The sequence below is a fragment of the Salvelinus sp. IW2-2015 genome, linkage group LG26 (assembly GCF_002910315.2).
Source record: "Salvelinus sp. IW2-2015 linkage group LG26, ASM291031v2, whole genome shotgun sequence".
Classification (NCBI taxonomy): Eukaryota; Metazoa; Chordata; class Actinopteri; order Salmoniformes; family Salmonidae; genus Salvelinus; species Salvelinus sp. IW2-2015.
The window spans coordinates 10,012,868-10,032,186 of record NC_036866.1 but is presented as its reverse complement, the minus strand read 5'-3'; the positions used below and the strand labels follow the sequence as shown (position 1 = coordinate 10,032,186).

General features: G+C 41.9%; 1 protein-coding gene across 3 annotated transcripts in view; it reads right to left on the bottom strand.

The window, feature by feature from the left end:
* Window positions 1–225: 225 nt before the first annotated feature.
* arid3a (AT-rich interactive domain 3A) overlaps window positions 226–19,319 on the bottom strand; it is an 83,762-nt gene continuing 64,668 nt past the window's right edge. For all 3 annotated transcript variants that reach the window (XM_070435094.1, XM_070435093.1, XM_023971385.2), the window contains 6 exons: window positions 14,973–15,045; window positions 12,854–13,037; window positions 12,371–12,621; window positions 11,717–11,983; window positions 7,901–7,990; window positions 226–6,194 (listed from right to left, as the gene is read on the bottom strand). In XM_070435094.1, the coding sequence (XP_070291195.1) occupies window positions 6,100–6,194; window positions 7,901–7,990; window positions 11,717–11,983; window positions 12,371–12,621; window positions 12,854–13,037; window positions 14,973–15,045 (960 nt within the window). In that variant the 3' untranslated portion in view covers window positions 226–6,099. The remainder of the gene's footprint in view (window positions 6,195–7,900; window positions 7,991–11,716; window positions 11,984–12,370; window positions 12,622–12,853; window positions 13,038–14,972; window positions 15,046–19,319) is intronic.

Sequence of the window (19,319 nt, the reverse complement as noted above, 5' to 3'; positions counted from 1 at the left end):
GATAGGGTAATAGTCATATTCTATTCATATTCCATTTGTATGGCTTTTTGTTTACAGTTAACTTCCGATGTTTTATTGTTTTGTGGATGAATAGATGGTGTATGACAAAGTGTAAACTTTCGAGGTGTATTTTTGCGAACCATTAGTATACCTAAAATGTTTTGTAAAAATTGAGTAAGAATGTACATAATGTACATCAGTAATAAGACAAGGTTCAATACAAAATACAATAAAACACACCCATTTTATTTAAGATTGTATACTTATGTTTTTCCCCCCATTTAAAATCCAGGCAGATAGGCCTACATCAGATACATTATGTCTTAAACTTTTCCAATGTAAAGGCTGATGGATAACAATTTACAATTGTGTTTAAAGATATAGAATGTAATCTTTCCAAGTTTAACCATGCCATTCAGTTGATACCAACATTCAATGTAATCTGTTCTAAAGAAACTCTGAAACATTCATTGTCTCTTTGTGCTGAAGTATTTATCAATGCAATTGTGGTGTAAAACCTCAGCTGACATTCTAGGAAAATGTTATATTTATTTAAATCCAAAATGAATGTATTCACACGAACACATTGATTAAATAGGCAAGAATCGTTCTTCACCCCTCAGAAAAAAAGCATTAAAAAGAGATCACATGTTCTAAAAAGCGTGTTGTTGGATCTGTTGTTTGGGCACTACACCTTGCTAAAAACTGGTCACTGAAGAGGCACAGAATGTCACCCTCAACTTCACTTGTTTCCTTGTATTTTGGGAAACATCCCATTCAGTGGAAMAAAGGTTAATCATAGAAAATAATGAGAAAAAATATCACACATGCACAAAACGGACTGGAAAATACTTTTGTGCCTGTATCTATAAGAAGTAGTTGTAGGCTGCAGCAATAGTGTTTCAATATAGCAGTTTGTTGCCTAGTGGTAACACCGACCAAAATGCAAAAGTGCTACATGAAAAATAATCTGTAAAACCAATGAAGAGAAAGAGAGAAATACAAAGCGCAACAGCATGTGCACACACTAACCTGTAACTTTAGCCCTAGCAGGGATACATCCATAAAAATTGGAGGTAGAAGTATATTCCTGAGAAGTAGAAGAAAAAAGCCTAATTTATATTCTAAATTTCCAAGTACTGCACATGACAACAAAATAGTTAACAAAACCAAGGCCAGTGTGTCAACCTAGCGGTTCCCCAAATCACAATATTATCATCATTAATATAATAACTATTGTTATTAATATCATGATAATAAATGTCATCAGCTGTAAATGTAATGTCTGTGCTAGGTTGCTATATCATATTTTTTTAAAGAAAACTTCAATGTAAAAACAAAGTAATATAATCTAGAGCCATCCAAAGAATTTTCAGAAGTGTATAATTACTTTTCAGAGGTGCTATAATTACAAGATTTCTTATGCTGTGACAATTCTTCTATGAATTAACCTGTAAATAGAACTATATATTTTCATTCACGATAACATTGTATTTTTATTTCATCTTCACATATGTTTTGGTTGTCCCAGCCATGTACAATCTACCAAACAGATAGCTAAAGCAAGTGGTATGTCTTATAATGTCTTAAGGCTGAACATTCATGGAAAGATTCTGATGAGAATCTCTCTAAAATCTAAAGGATATAGAATAGAAATCTATAAGCAAGCCTCTTCCATGATAAGTAAGTCTCATAACTTCTGTTGAGATTAAGAAATGATAGAATTCTCCTCAAAATCAAGTTGAAATCTAAACTGTGGGCCTTGCAATCAAATATAAAACAGAGGAAAGGCAGAGATTAGGCCTACCACAGAAGCTATAAACACACTATGCATCCCAAACTGTATCTGATTGTGTGCTGTAAGAAATAAATCAACTAGGGGGCAGCATCACCAAGGCATAAAGTCAGTATTGCTGACAGAGGCTTCCCTGGTCTCCATTGCATGTTGCCAAAACAATCCAAAGGGATTGTCATCAATTATGATAAAGAAATGATTAAAGGCGTTAGACCAGGAGTGGGCAAACTTTTTGGCTCGAGGGCCACATCGGGATTTTGAATTTCAACGTGCTGCATTTTTGGGGGGACCAATTGTTTGTTAAAATCAATTTGTGGGGCCTCCCGAGTGGCGCAACGGTCTAAGGCACTGCATCGCAGTGTTTGAGGCGTCACTACAGACCCAGGTTCGATCCCAGGCTGTGTCACAGCTGGCCGTCACTGGGAGAACCATGAGGCGGCGCATAATTGGCCACGTGTCGTCCGGGCTAGGAGAAGGTTTGTCAGGCCGGGATTTTCTTGTACCATCTCGCTCTAGCGACTCCTGTGGTGGGCCGGGTGCATGTACGCTGACACGGTTGCCAGGTGTACAGTGTTTCCTCCGACACATTGGTGCGGCTGGCTTCCGGGTTAAGCGGGCATTGTGTCAAGAAGCAGTGCGGCTTGGCTGGGTCGTGTTTTGGAGGACGCACGGCTTTCGACCTTTGCCTCTCCTGAGTCTGTACGAGAGTTATAGCGATGGGACAAGACTGTAACTACCAATTGGGGAGAAAAAATGGCGGGCCGGATTGAAGTATACTTTGCGCCCCCCTTGCGTTAGACGATTGTCTGCAATAATCTATCCTTCCAACCATTTTGGATTATTTACCAACATCTGAATTATCTGACTACCATCTGTTTTATCTGTCAATGCATAGTATAAACCCATGTCATGAAGCTCAGAATAATATATAATACGTTAAGTTTAACAGCAATATACTACTTCAATATCGTACTGTGTAATGGTCTTACAAGAGATTTATGCAAAGCATAGCCTTGAGGTTGAGGCAGGTCCTACATTGAGGTCAAATGGATCTGCAGGAAAAAAGACCATGAGGTATACAATGTGTGTAACATCTCCTTATTGTTACTACAATAAAGTCAAAATCAAAAAGTACTGAGTGTGAATCTATGCGGTTTCTTGAAGATACAGAAACAGCCTTCCGTCAGATTCTCCTCTCCACCCTCTCAGGGCTGTGCGTCTCAAACTCTTGGGACTGCTTCCTACCTGGCAGGCTGCTCTTACCAGGTGACGTGGAGAGGATCTGTGTCAGCACCATGTACTCTCACTACTGGCATGACCCAGGGCTCTGTTCTAGGCCCTCTCCTCTTCTCTCTCACTCAGCTCCGTCATATCCTCACATGGTCTCTCCCCTCACTGCTATGCAGATGACACTCAACTACTATTTCCTTCTCCCCTTCTGACACCTAGGTGGCAACACACATCTCTGCCTGCTTGGCAGATATCTAAGCTTGGATTTCGGCCCACCACCGCAAGCTCAACAAGATGGAGCTGCTCTTCCTCCTGGTGAAGATCTGCCCGCTCCAAGACCTGTCCATCCCAGTTGACAACTCCATGGTGTCCCCCTCCCAGAGTGCAAAGAACCTTGGCACAACACTGGTCAACATGCTGTCGTTCTCTGCAAACATCAAAGCAGTGACTCGTTCCTGCAGGTTCATGCTCTACAACAGAGTATGACCCTACCTCACACAGGAAGCGGCGCAGGTCTTAATCCAGGCACTTGTCATCTCCCATCTGGAATACTGCAACTCGCTGTTGGCTGGGCTCCCTGCTTGTGCCATCAAACCCCTGCAACTTATCCAGAACGCTGCAGCCTGCCTGGTGTTCAACCTTTGCCAGTTCTCCCATGTCACTCCGCTCCTCAGCACACTCCATTGGCTTCCAGTCGCAGTTCACTACAAGATAATGATATTTGCCTACAGAGCAGCAACAGGAACTACCCCTCTCTACCTTCAGGCTACGTTCAAACCATACACCCCAACCTGAGCACGCCATTCTGCCACCTTTGGTCTCTTGGCCCTCCCACCCCTACGGAAGGGCAGCTCCCGCTCAGCCCAGTCCAAGCTCTTCTCTGTCCTGGCACCCCAATGTTGGAACAAGCTTCTCTCTGAAGCTAGGACAGCAGAATCCCTGCCCATCTTCTGAAAACATCTGAAACACTTTACTTTTTTACCCCTTGCTAGCTCTGACTTTGCTGATAGCTACTTTATTTAGGAAAAATGTACTTACTGTGATATGTGGTTATCCCACCTAGCTATCTTAAGATGAATGCACCTTAGCAGTTAAAATGCAAATATCTCTGAGAGCTGCAAATCAATGGATATCTGATAAAAAAAATAAAAAAAATAAAAATGAGAAGATGCTCGGATGGGGATGCTTGCCTTGGGGACAAAGTGGTAAAAAGATCAAATTGAAGAGCAGTCAGGAATTGATTGGGTGTTTCCACCCATCCTTTAAACCATAACACAGCTCTATGTTATCCTTAGCCATTTATTGGAATAATAATTGGCTATGACTTTTATCATTCTCTGAGAGAGCTTTTCCCCCCAGGGTCTAGCTGGCGAGGACAGACTCCTTCATACGTTTCAGTGAAAATTGTTTAATAGAACAACCATTGTTGTGTTGCTACAGGAGCATGATTACTATGCAACTGTGTTATATACAAAAACTGTACTTCTGATAACTGAAATTAAGTAAAGCAGATGAAACAGATATCTGTCAATCCCACAGTATTCTCTGTAACATCTTCTATTGTCATTAAACTGGCCTCCTCTGACTCCTCAACAGATTGAAGATAATGGTATAGCTGTGAATATAAGAAGCACTTGGATATAAGCAGCACTATATAATGCAAGCATGTAGCTAAATTCATTAATGCTTTGTCGTTATGAAGATTTCACATATCAAGGTGTAGGCACTCTTGAGACATTATGATGACAAGCTTCTAAATAGAGTCACTTCCAGCACCAAACCTCAGTTTTAATGCGCACAATGGCAGAGCTAAGAATTCCTGCACATATCAATCCCCTACTCTGTGTCGTCTCAGAGTGATCAACCTTTAAACTAAAAGCTTTAAGTAGAGTGAAGATGATCCCACTTCTTATAAAAGTACAGAGTACCCTGGGTAATTGATGAGACAATCTAGAAGAAAAAGAAACGTACACCTATTAAGGCGAGGTGCTGGCTAGCGGAGTAGAAAACTTGAAAATAAAGGAGCCGCACACTCTAGGAGCTCAGATGCAAAAATGTAATTACCAACGTTTCGACAGCCAAGCTGTCTTCATCAGGGTATAATACAGTCAAGCTTTCGAAACGTTGGTAATTACATAATTGATGAGACAACCTGATAGAAAACGAAATTCTACATGAAAATCAAAAAAAATATGGTTGAAATGTGTCATGAGAGAAACAAACACTCAAACCAGGATATACATTTGTATAATGTGTGGCTATGACAGAAACATATAGCAGTTAAATACAATGTTATTGTTTCACAGCAATCTGGCGGACACCTGAGAAAAACCTGCACATATTCTAAAGCCCAATGAGCATTAAGAATTCCTGTTCACTTCTACTAGAAAAAAATGCAAGACAAAACCTGTGTCTGAGCAATTAATAGAAAATCTCAGCAAAGATTGATTTGTTTCCGACTGCATCATGCAAACGTAAAAGAGGAATTCTATAACATGAGGTCACAATGGTACTTTGTTATACCCTGAAGAAATAACATACTTTAAAGCTTTTCTACTTAAAATACAAGAAATGTAAAATGTTCTGCTTTATAGAATCCTAAATATATATTTTTTGCAATGAGTATATTGTTAGTGATGATGATGATAATAATAATAACAATGAGGAGAATGATAATGTTACAAACAACTTATTTTTCCTCTTGAGAAGAAGCTTCATTGTCAGTCAGTAGCTGTGTTAAATGTTTAAACAGTGCATTACCCTTCCAATGTATTCTTTTTCTTTTGTTCTCAGATAATCTGTACATTTATGTAGAAATAAATTATTCATAGGCTGTGCAAATATCTATCATATACTGGCTCCTTGTTGGGTTATTCAAACTTATTTAGGCTAAAGAACAAAAGAGGGAAGAATATATGAGAGGACCTGAGAGTGTACTTCAAGTGGTCTGAGTTTCAGTTTGTCTTGCCATATATATGTATTTTTTTGGCATAGGCTAAGTAGAAAACGAGGTTTATTTTTGGCTTTAGTTAGCATCAAAGATAGGTGGATGAGGTAGGTGTGTAGGGGAGCCACTAGGATCCACCGTGCCCACCAGGGGCTTTGCTGTTACTTGATGATCCAGAGGGGCCTGACGAGGCTGACCCTGCTGCCTGAGCAAAAAGCACACCTGCAAGGGAACAGAAAACAGAAACACCAGTGTGAGACTTCTGTCATTGCAAAAATAAAAGATAGCAAGTTGGTCCGAGTAACCTGACCTACATAAGTCAAATGTTGACAAACAATGTTGTGAATTCAGGAATGATAGTTGTAGTAACACATACAGTACCAGTCAAAAGTTTGGACACACCTACTCATTCAAGGGGTTTTTGTTATTTTTTACTATTTTCTACATTGTAGAATAATAGTGAAGACTTCAAAACTATGAAATAACTCATATGGAATCATGTAGTAACCAAAAAAGTGTTAAACAAATCAAAATATAAGTAGCCACCCTTGATGACAGCTTTGCACACTCTTGGCATTCTCAAAACCAAGGAGTTCCCACATCTGCTGAGTATTTGTTGGCTGTTTTCCTTCACTCTGCGGTCCAACTCATCCCAAACCATCTCATTTGGGTTGAGGTCGGGTGATTGTGGAGGCCAGGTCATCTGATGCAGCACCATCACTCTCCTTGGTCAAATAGCCCTTACACAGCCTGGAGGTGTGTTTTCGGTCATTGTCCTGTTGAAAAACAAATGATAGTCCCACTAAGTGCAGACCAGATGGGACGGTGTATTGTTGCAGAATGCTTTGGTAGCCAKGCTGGTTAAGTGTGCCTTGAATTCTAAATAAATCACAGACATTGTCACCAGCAAAGCTCCTCACACCTCCTCCTTCATGCTTCGCGGTGGGTACCACACATGCAGAGATCATCCGTTCACCTACTCTGCATCTCACAAAGACACAGTGGTTGGAACCAAAAATCTCAAATATGGACTCATCAGACCAAAGGACAGATTTCCACCGGTCTAATGTCCATTGCTTGTGTTTTTTGGCCCAAGAAAGTCTCTTCTTCTTATTGGTGTCCTTTAGTAGTAGTTTCTTTGCAATTCGACCATGAAGGCCTGATTCACGCAGTCTCCTCTGAACAGTTGATGTTGAGATGTGTCTGTTACTTGAACTCTGTGAAGCATTTATTTGGGCTGCAATCTGAGGTGCAGTTAACTCTAATGAACTTATCCTCTGCTGCAGAGGTAACTCTGGGTCTTCCTTTCCTGTGGCGGTCCTCATGAGAGCCAGTTTCATCATAGCTCTTGATGGTTTTTGCGACTGCATTTGAAGAAATGTTCAAAGTTCTTGAAGTTTTCCATATTGACTGACCTTCATGTCTTAAAGTAATGATGGGCTGTCAATTCTCTTTGCTTATTTGAGCTGTTCTAGCCATAATATGGACTTGGTCTTTTACCAAATAAGGATATCTTCTGTATACCACCCCTACCTTGTCACAACACAACTGATTGGCTCAAACGCATTATAATAGGGAAAGAAATTCCACAAATGTACTTTTAACAAGGCAATCTTTTAATTGAAATGCATTCCAGGTGACTACCGGGTTGAGAGAATGCCAAGAGTGTGCAAAGCTGTCATCAAGGCAAAGGGTGGCTACTTTGAAGAATCTCAAATATAAAATATATTTTCATTTGTTTAACACTTTTATGGTCACTACATGATTCCATATGCGTTATTTCATCGTTTTGATGTCTTCACTATTATTCTACAATGTAGAAAATGTAGAAAAGAAAAACCTTTGAATGAGTAGGTGTGTCCAAACTTTTGACAGGTACTGTATGGTAACACAAGACCGTGTTGTTGATTCTGTGACTGGTGACTCACCGGTGTACATGACTCCATTGAGTTCCACTGACATACTGATGCTGCTCATGCCATTAGTTGTGAGATTGAGAGCTGAGTCCTGTCGGCTATCTGAGAAAACATACACAGCATGTAATGTAAACAACACTCATAGGTGATGTTTAACAGCAGATATAAGCATCAACATCTCAGGAAAATGTGTAAATATGAACAACCTCACTACACAAACATATGGGGCGGCAGGTAGCCTAGAGTTTCGAGAAGCGAGCCAGCAACTGGAGGGTTGCCAGTTCAAATCCTGGGTCTAAGCAAGTCACTTAACACCCCCCACAACAACTGCACCAGTGTGGCAGCCCCCTGCTCTAACCTCTCCAACCTGTATACAGTGGGGAGAACAAGTATTTGATACACTGCCGATTTTGCAGGTTTTCCTACTTACAAAGCATGTAGAGGTCTGTAATTTTTATCATAGGTACACTTCAACTGTGAGAGACGGAATCTAAAACAAAAATCCAGAAAATCACTTGTATGATTTTTAAGTAATTCATTTGCATTTTATTGCATGACATAAGTATTTGATCACCTACCAACCAGTAAGAATTCCGGCTCTCACAGACCTGTTAGTTTTTCTTTAAGAAGCCCTCCTGTTCTCCACTCATTACCTGTATTAACTGCACCTGTTTGAACTCGTTACCTGTATAAAAGACACCTGTCCACACACTCAATCAAACAGACTCCAACCTCTCCACAATGGCCAAGACCAGAGAGCTGTGTAAGGACATCAGGGATAAAATTGTAGACCTGCACAAGGCTGGGATGGGCTACAGGACAATAGGCAAGCAGCTTGGTGAGAAGGCAACAACTGTTGGCGCAATTATTAGAAAATAGAAGAAAATAGAAGAAGTTCAAGATGATGGTCAATCACCCTCGGTCTGGGGCTCCATGCAAGATCTCACCTCGTGGGGCATCAATGATCATGAGGAAGGTGAGGGATCAGCCCAGAACTACACGGCAGGACCTGGTCAATGACCTGAAGAGAGCTGGGACACAGTCTCAAAGAAAACCATTAGTAACACACTACGCCGTCATGGATTAAAATCCTGCAGCGCACACAAGGTCCCCCTGCTCAAGCAGGCGCATGTCCAGGCCCGTCTGAAGTTTGCCAATGACCATCTGGATGATCCAGAGGAGGAATGGGAGAAGGTCATGTGGTCTGATGATTCAAAAATAGAGCTTTTTGGTCTAAACTCCACTCGCCGTGTTTGGAGGAAGAAGAAGGATGAGTACAACCCCAAGAACACCATCCCAACCGTGAAGCATGGAGGTGGAAACATCATTCTTTGGGGATGCTTTTCTGCAAAGGGGACAGGACGACTGCACCGTATTGAGGGGAGGATGGATGGGGCCATGTATTGCGAGATCTTAGCCAACAACCTCCTTCCCTCAGTAAGAGCATTGATGATGGGTCGTGGCTGGGTCTTCCAGCATGACAACGACCCGAAACACAACAGCCAGGGCAACTAAGGAGTGGCTCCGTAAGAAGTATCTCAAGGTCCTGGAGTGGCCTAGCCAGTCTCCAGACCTGAACCCAATAGAAAATCTTTGAGGGAGCTGAAAGTCCGTATTGCCCAGCGACAGCCCCGAAACCTGAAGGATCTGGAGAAGGTCTGTATGGAGGAGTGGGCCAAAATCCCTGCTGCAGTGTGTGCAAACTGGTCAAGAACTACAGGAAACATATGATCTCTGTAATTGCAAACAAAGGATTCTGTACCAAATATTAAGTTCTGCTTTTCTGATGTATCAAATACTTATGTCATGCAATAAAATGCGAATTAATTACTTAAAAATCATACAATGTGATTTTCGGGATTTTTGTTTTAGATTCCGTCTCTCACAGTTGAAGTGTACCTATGATAAAAAATTACAGACCTCTACATGCTTTGTAAGTAGGAAAATCGGCAAAATCGGCAGTGTATCAAATACTTGTTCTCCCCACTGTATGTATGTTTGTCTTTCAGAGGAGTTGGTCACATTTCGGTCGGACCTTGTGTACAATTGACGAATTAAAGGATCTTAAACTAACTGCACAAACAAACGTATAAATAAATGAATTGAACAATCTAATAACCTGTAATAAGGAATATCTGAATAAACGAACTAACTTCTGGAATAACCTAACAAACAAATGGAACCCACCCCGCTCACTTGGATACATTATATCAATTCATGAGATAGTTTACCAACGTATCCAAGTGAGTGGACACCTAAAGCAATTGGTTCATGAATGGTTCCCACCTGATGTCCTCAGTTGCCCTTTGTGCCCGCTCCCATACCCTATCATTCTGTATTTCTTTATGACTGTAACTTGTATACAGGTAGACCAGAGAAGCCATATCCCTGACTGGCAGATGAGTGACAACTAACTTAAACGTTGTGAAAATTCTGTGCAACTTCCAGCACACGTTTACTGTGAACACTGAGGCTGTAACCGCTTTCAGTTAGTTTTAACAGGGGCCAAGTCGGCTACTGTGGCTATTTGATCATAATGTAGGCCTACCAGTGGACTACCATGAGAGAAAATGCATCCCATAACATTTTAACATGGAAATAGCTGTTCTATCATTCAGCCTACAGTAGCAGCCAATGTGTGGTGTACAATGTAGGCCTACATTCCATGAGACTTTTGGGAAAAAACATGCATGGCTTGACATTAACCTGTTTATCCACTTGTCCTTCAGACAAGGACGTGACTGAACATGTTGTGTTGTTTGATGCAAGAAACCACTTGACAAAATAAAATGCATTATTATTCCCATACCATTATTACAGAGAATCAGACAAATTATGCTAGCTACCCTCTGCCTATTGGCTATTTAGTTTATTCAAGCCTGTCTCAAAATACAACACTGCCCCTTTAAGACAATAAAAAAGCTCTGTACCTGACTCGCTTTCAAAAATGTTTAGAAATGAACACGTTTTGTGCTCTTGTAGTAAGCAATCACACCACTATTGGTGACTACAAATGATCTATAACTGGGCTAATAACTCACTAACTAGCAAAGGATAGGAACAAAATGTGCACATGTGACTACATGCACCTCTTGCTTTGATCTCAAAACAAGCGCATCTACTCACTACCACAGCTGTAAACACAGTAGAGTTAAAATGAAATGACACAGATCCATATATGGCAATGGTCTATTTGCATATAGGCCTTCTGCAGCTCTGATTGGTTATGCACCGGTCTGTGTAGAGTATGTAGAGTCAGTGCGCAAAATAATCATACTCTGATGCCTTGTGCCTACAACAAAATCTCTAGCATAATTCGTTTTGTTTTTCGGTATGTTGCATTGAATGTGGCTAATATTGCGTTGATTCGATCACAATGAAGTTCAATATTGTGCTTCTCTCAGTGGGCTGATATTTCTTCTGTGCTCGGGGCTACTGCGCACCCACGCATGCGTGCAGTTTAGAGGGAACATTGGTGGCAAACCTGATTAAAAGCACCTTCTGCTCATCGGTTGCTCACCTGTGTTCCCTACAAATGCTGTTTTGAATGAAAAAGCTTTGTACCTACACACTGAAGAAGGCTGAAAAGCTGAAACGTCTGTGTATGCTAATCCCTGATGAAGTGAAAATAATAAAATAAAATAGAAAAATGAATTAAGCTGTATGCAACATCTTTTTGAGTGCGAACCCATCACACCTTTTTATTTATTACCTATACTAAGAAATCATTTATTTTACTGCAGGGAAGCAATGGTGGACCAATCTTGGTACTTTCAAATCAAATTTAACATTATTTAAAGTGCATTTAAAAATGGCAACAGGCTCTACCTTGGTTGTTGATGCGGATGTTCATGGGCATCTGGGCAGTCCTGGCCAGCAGATTGTGCTGCAGCGCTCTCTGCAGCAGCCGCTGGTGCTTCTCAGCAGGTAGGGCAATCTTCTTCTCCGGGGGCTCGCCTGCCTCCAGTCTGTCCCTCAGCTGCTCTAGAGCCGCTAACTGGGCCGCTGCTGCCTGCACCGCCGCCGCCGAATTACCAACCAGAGGGTGCCTGGACATGAAGCCCAAGCCGGACACAGGCTGGCCACCCTCCTCTTCTACAGGGGAGAGGGGAGACGGAGAAGTTTAGAGCAGGGTAGTTTTGGTCCAGGATGTGGTAGCTTTTCAAATTAAGTATCTGTTGTCTGATGTTATGGGTTACTGTTCACTTCAACCGTTCTGTGATAAGTATGAACCCTCCCAACCCTCGTGTTCACATTCACTTCAATCGTTGGCTTTATTCATGTCTGTGATATGAATGAACCCACCTTTTTTTTTTTTATTAAAAAATACAAATACATTTCCTCATCTCAATGCAGAATAATTGTCCTTTAAAGATATCTGAGTATAGCAAAACACCTTTCTATCCATCAACACTATGATGTTCATCATTGGCTAGACGAATGCATACCAAGTTCAAAACCCCAACCCTTCCTTCTATGTACCTTTCTTGATTTTTTGGATGGGAGTGAGAGAGTGGCCTCCGTTGGTGGCCACGTTCATCCCCATGTTCTGCATGGAAAGCTTGGGGGAGGACAGCATGGTGGGGGTCCCATTGGGGGAGTAGGTGAAGAGTGAGTTGCCGAAGCTCTGCCGGCGGCCCTCCCGTCGGTTACAGTCGATAGCTGCCTGGAGCTCGTTGGGGTTGCTGAGGCTCCTCTTGTCACATTCGTATGGATACAGGTACTTCATGTACCTGTGAAAAAGACATTTCAGTTGGAATTGGGATAATTTTATGAAATATGAAACTATTTGAAAAACACAGTATTACAATGGATAAGTATACCTTGAAACAAGTTTACAAATGATATGGGGGAATGTGTGTGTGTGTGTGTGTGTGTGTTCGGTGTGCATAAGTGTGTGCTTGCGCATGTGTGTGTGTGTGTGTGTGTAAGTTTGTGCTCGCGCTTGTGTGTGTGTGTACTCACTGTGTCCTGAGAGTAAAGGCTGCACTGGTAATTGAGGTAGGCAGGTTGAGTCCTTTAGTGATCTCTCTCCACAGCTTCTTGTTGATGACCTCCACCAGGCCTCCCTTCTCTGTCACCAGCTGGTACAGCATGTACAGGTCTAGGACCTGCTTGGCCATGATGGGGATCCTGTTCACAGGGGTTCCTGGAGACGAGGAAAAGACAACTCACTGCCTGTCGCTAACACCATACTCTTTTGCTAGGTTTCCCTTTTGATAAGTTGCCATGGAACTGACTGTGAACTGAGAAAACTTTATAGTGGTCTGAAACATTTTAATGCTTCAGGAGTACAAAAATATATTCAGAAATGTCATGTTCTATATTCTGGGTTGGACAGTAACTGATTAAATGTAATCAGTTACATGTAATCGGATTACCAAAAAACGAACTGTAATCAGCTACATTACAAGCAAAAAAAAAAAATCATATTAAAAATACTTTTGAAAAACCAGATGCTTACTTCTTGGATTACTTTTAAATTCAGAAAGGATGTTTGATCAAAAAAAAATACATGACACCTTGTTTTCTCATTGACATTCAATTCAGCACTGACAAAAAGGCGCAAGTTTATGCTTGTTACACCTGAGCGATCACTATGATGACACACCAAATGCATTTGATGGATCCTTTTTGTCTTCTTCTAATGCCTCTTATTTTTTTAATTTAACCTTTATTTAACTAGGCAAGCCAGTTAAGAACAAATTCTTATTTACAATGACAGCCTACCCCCGGCCAAACCCTAACCCGGACCATGCTGGTCCAATCACGACTGGTTGTGATACAGCCTGGAATCAAACCAGGGTCTGTAGTGACGCCTCTAGCACTGAGATACAGTGCCTTAGACCACTGCACCACTCGGGAGTAATAATAAAGTAAGGGGAAAGTAATCATAAAGTAACTGAAAGTAATCAAATTATGTTACTGAATTTGTGTAATCCAAAAGTTACATTACTGATTACAATTTGACAGGTAAGTAGTAACTGTAACATATTACATTTAGAAAGTAACCTACCCAACCCTGGTTCTAGGTATTGTTTTCCTACGGAGAGTATCACACCTTTTCTTAGCACACAATACTTCAATACATAATCAATTGTCAATGCCATGTCTGTTTTGTTCTTGTTATGGTATTGGGTCTTATTGTGCTTTAAAAAACATGATTTTTTAAATAATTCTGAAAGAAAGCTATGGGGGGAAAAAAATGGAAAATGTTCTCCTCTCAGTCTCTTTTCAGTTCCCTATATTGTACCTAGAGGGCAGTGTCTAATTCTTTGAGCAACTAGGCACGCAGACCAGCCCATACATTTGTTTGAGGGCACAGTGTATAGTGTAAACATACCCTAAACACCCAATACTGGATTTTCCCACTGACTATCTTAACATAATAATATTTATTGCTATTACCTTCAACATGTTGGTCTTATATTTCCAAAGTAGAACTAGTTTGTGAATCAAAATTATACAACGTGCTGTGCTGTTTGCCTGAGGGCACACACTTAACGTGTTGTGAAATATGTTGTGAAATGTAATGTAATGTTTTTAATTGTATATATCTGCCTTAATTTTGCATGACCCCAGGAAGAGTAGCTCTAATGGGCAACCAGAATAAATACAAATAGAGTCTGACGAAGTGACGATCATTAATAAAAGATGCAAATGCTGAACCAAACAAACACCATAACTTAACGGAGCTACATAAAACCTCCGGCGCCTAAACATATACCTAAATACATTCCTAAGTTGATACATGCAGTCTCATGTACGCTTTAGTTTTAGACGAGCTGGGAACAGTGAAGGCTTGGCCGACCATAAAGCAATCATCTGCAAATGAATAAAGATCCACCCACGGAGGTGAAAGCTGAGAGTGGTGTTTCCTATGTCAGTGAAGGGGGAGGGGCGGGGGCAGGTGGCTAGAGAACACAACAGGGCCTCTCTACTAACCCACCAAGGCAAACAGTGAAATCGCTATCGAGTCATGTATTTTATTTGTATTAATGTGTCTCTGCTGCATGAGATACTGGGACAGAAAGGTACAGTACTGTCTTGCATATACGCCACTCCTTTTACAATACTCGCTCACCTCTCTTTTGCATGAAGCTGAATAGGTCATCCAGAAACTCTTTTCTCTTTGGGTCTCCATCTAGTTCGTAGAGCTGGAGAGGAGAGGAGAAGAGGGGGAGAGATAAAAACAGGTTACAGCTGGGAGTAGATTACCAAGGGGGGTTGAGAACTATTATTGCCCCAAAATGGAGGATGGAGCCTCAGCTTTAGAATGCCATTAAGTCGAGAGWGGACGTCTAGTATGATGAAAACCTGATGTGGCCCAGCTGCTATGGCCGAGAGCTCCGGAAAGTTCAGTGAAAATGAACAGTAACAATGAAGCACATGGCTCATGGGAATACAGTGGGCTATTGTGGTAACTTAAATTGCGGTATGAAGATTGTTCACAACAAAGATTGATTCACACTCGCTGGTGTGGAGAGTATCTTTTGACTGACTAGCGTGTCAAACAAAAGTGTAGTTTACAAATCAAAACAATAATGTATAGCTGAGGCGGAATAATACATTTTGTTTCATCATTGGGTTTTAATTCTCTCTGAAATGACACATACCAAACTAAAATATAAATGCAACATGTAAAGTGTTGGTCCCATGTTTCATGAGCTGAAATAAAAGATCCCAGAAATACACACAAAATACTTTAATTCTCTCAAATTTTGTGCACAAATTTGTTTTCATCCCTGTTAGTGAGCATTTTTCCTTTGCCAGGATAATCCATCCACCTGACAGGTGTGGCATATCAAGAAGCTCCTGCGTGGGCTCCCGAGTGGCGCAGCGGTTTAAGGCACTGCATCTCAGTGCTAGAGGCATCACTACGGACACCCTGGTTCAAATCCAGGCTGTATCATAACTGGCTGTGATTGGGAGTTCCGGTAGGCTGTCATTGTAAATAAGAATTTGTTCTTAACTGATTTGCCTAGTTATATAAAGCTCAAATTATTATATATATATCATTTTTTTATTTTTATAAATCTGATTAAACAGCATGATCATTACACAGGTGCACCTTGTGCTGGGGACAATAAAATGTGCAGTTGTCGTCACACAACACAATGCCACAGATGTCTCAAGTTTTGAGGGAGTGTGCAACTGGCATGCTGACTGTAGGAATGTCCCCCAGCGCTGTTGCCAGAGAATTGAATCTTAATTTCTCTACCATAAGCCGCCTCCAACTCTGTTTTAGAGAATTTGGCAGTACGTCCAACCGGCCTCACAACCACAGACCATGTGTAACCTACTCCAGCCCAGGACCTCCACATCCGGCTTCTTCACCTGCGGGATCGTCTGAGACGAGCCACCCGGACAGCTGATGAAACTGTGGGTTTGCGCAACCGAATAATTTCTGCACAAACTGTCAGAAACCGTCTCAGGGAAGCTCCTCTGCATGCTTGTCGTCCTCTCCAGGGTCTTGACCTGACTGCAGTTCGGCGTCGTAACAGACTTCAGTGGGCAAATGCTCAGCATTCGATGGTGTGCTCTTCACGGATGAATCCCGGTTTCAATTTTCCCGGGTAGATGGCAGACAGCGTAGCATGTATGGCATTGTGTGGCCGAGCGGTTTGCTGATGTCAACGTTGTGAACAGAGTGCCCCATGGTGGCAGTGGGGTTATGGTATGGGCAGGCATAAGCTACGGACAACGAACACAATTGCATTTTATCGATGGCAATTTGAATGCACAGAGATACCGTGACGAGATCCTGAGGCCCATTGTCGTGCCATTCATCACCTCATGTTTCAGCATGATAATGCATGATATTGCAAGGATCTGTACACAATTCCTGGAAGCTGAAAATGTCCCAGTTTTTCCATGGCCTGCATACTCACCAGACATGTCACACATTGAGCACGTTTGGGATGCTCTGGATCAACGTGTACGACAGCATGTTCCAGTTCCCGACAATATCCAGCAACTTTGCACAGCCATTGAATAGGAGTGGGACAACATTCCACAGGCAACAATCAACTGCCTGATCAACTCTATGTCTCTATGTGAAGGAGATTTGTTGCGCTGCATGAGGCAAATGGTGGTCACACCAGATACTCACTGGTTTTCTGATCAACGCCCCTACTTCTTTTTGTAAGGTACAGTATCTGTGACCAACAGATGCATATCTGTATTCCCAGTCATGTGAAATCCATAGATTAGGGCATCATTTATTTATTTCAATTGACTGATTTCCTTACATGAATTGTAACTCAGTAAAGACTTTGAAATTGTTGCATTATGCGTATATATTTTTGTTAAGTGCACAAGATGCTTCATCAATGCAACAGTTCAGCCAGAGCACACAATGCAGAACTATAGTCTTGTTCTGGACTTGGGAGTACTTTTTGCAGGCTCTTGCTGTGTAATCACAAACAGGCCATTCTCTTTGTGGCGTTTAGCGCCCATTAGTGATGCCAAGCTGCAGTTAGATCTTATTATCAGAAGGATGGGGGGCTGGATGACGAGGCGGGGGAGGGGCGGTAATAAATGTAGGGCTGGAGGCAAGGCCAGTCTTAATTACAGGATGCATGCATTTCTAGGAGTGCCGAGCCATAAATCGTCAAAATGCTCTCTCTCACTCTCTCTCACTCATAGAAGTTCTAAAAGAATAAAGACATTTCAAATGTCATATTATGTCTATATACAGTGTTGTAACGATGTGCAAATACTTAAAATACTAAATGGAAAACATCTAACTGCTGTGATGGCACACTGTGGTATCTCGCCGAATAGATTTTATCAATATTTTATTTAACTAGGCAAGTCAGTTAAGATTTTTTTTTTTGTGGGTCTGTGTAATCTGAGGGAAATATGTGTCTCTAATATGGTCATTTCCTCCCTAACCATTTCTCTCTCCTCCCCCTTCTCCTCTCTCTCTCTCTCTCTCCTCGTCTTTTCTCCTCTCTCTCTCTCTCTCTCTCTCTCTCTCTCTCTCTCTCTCTCTCTCTCTCTCTCTCTCTCTCTCTCTCTCTCTCTCTCTCTCATCTCTCTCTCTCATTGCACAGTGTGACATGTAATATTCGTAAAATACTGAATCCGACATATAGTTTGGAAGACCTTTAACCAGGGTCAACAAGATTAGTGATACCCCCCTGACAAGCAGTATCAATCTACTTAGGTAAAGCCAGAGAGCTATAAATGGTTGACGTTTCTGACACAAGGTAGGAGAGGAACCCACCAATCAGGTTCCTTCCCCACCTCGCTCTCCTATCAAACACCAGTTCCTTTAGTTGGCCCCTTCTCTTGTATTACTGGATACAGCTGCATCCTTTTCACGTGAACCTCTTAGAGACCCCCGCCACACACCCCTCTAACCCCCTCATTCTAACTCCCACCTACACACCCCACTAACCCCCACACACCCCTCTAACCCCTCATTCTAACTCCTACCTGCACCCCCCCCCCCTAACCCCCTCATTTTACCCCCACTCACTATGGCAGAACACATCTGTTTATCTGGGACGGGTGGGGTTTGGGGCTAACAGTTTTCACATCAACTTAAATCTATAGTACACACACTGATAGGGGTCGACCGTCTCCTTGTGTGCGACTGTCTCACAAAGAGCTGTGTCAATGAACAAAACGTTGGCAGTGAGCATAAACCTCGTTACATACATGCCACTACTGAGGAGTTTTACGTGTTCTGAGTGATAGAAAAGCAGGCAGCGTTTTAGAGTGAACTTAAGAAGCAGGGAGTTTCAGTGTGAGCAGGTTTCCTGCCAGCACAGATTTCATTAGATCCACCCAGAATGTTACAATTGGTGAAAAGGCAACAGATAGTCAAAGAGACTACTTCAATGCATTGCCTGTGTGAGCTGCATAAAACGTTTGAGCAAGCTTTGTTCAGGCTGTGTTTATGACTTCATGTTTTTTTTTCGTGTCTCGTGGATCATTGATACAAGATCAGCAACGTATTCATTTCTGAATGCTTTAACTATGCAGGTCAAGCTTGTTGTTTTCCTGTTGGGTGAAACACACACAAAAATCTGTTTTATTGTCAAACATCATGAATAATTCCAGCACAAGTAGTCACGGTACTCAGAGGTGCGAAAAACAACAGCTATCAGAGTCCCATGCGAGTCATCCAGGCACCTCGCAACAAGTGTCACGTAGCACATAATTGGGCCTAGCTATTGAGCCCTGTCCCCACATGGACATTGAGAGGGGATCGCATGGAGCTAGTGTGTCACATGAGCTGTTGCCTATGAAACACACCCATCCTTTCACACCTGCCAGGGCTGTACTGCACACACACACACACACACACACACACACACACACACACACACACACACACACACACACACACACACACACACACACACACACACACACACCACACACACACACACACCACACAAACACACACACCACACAA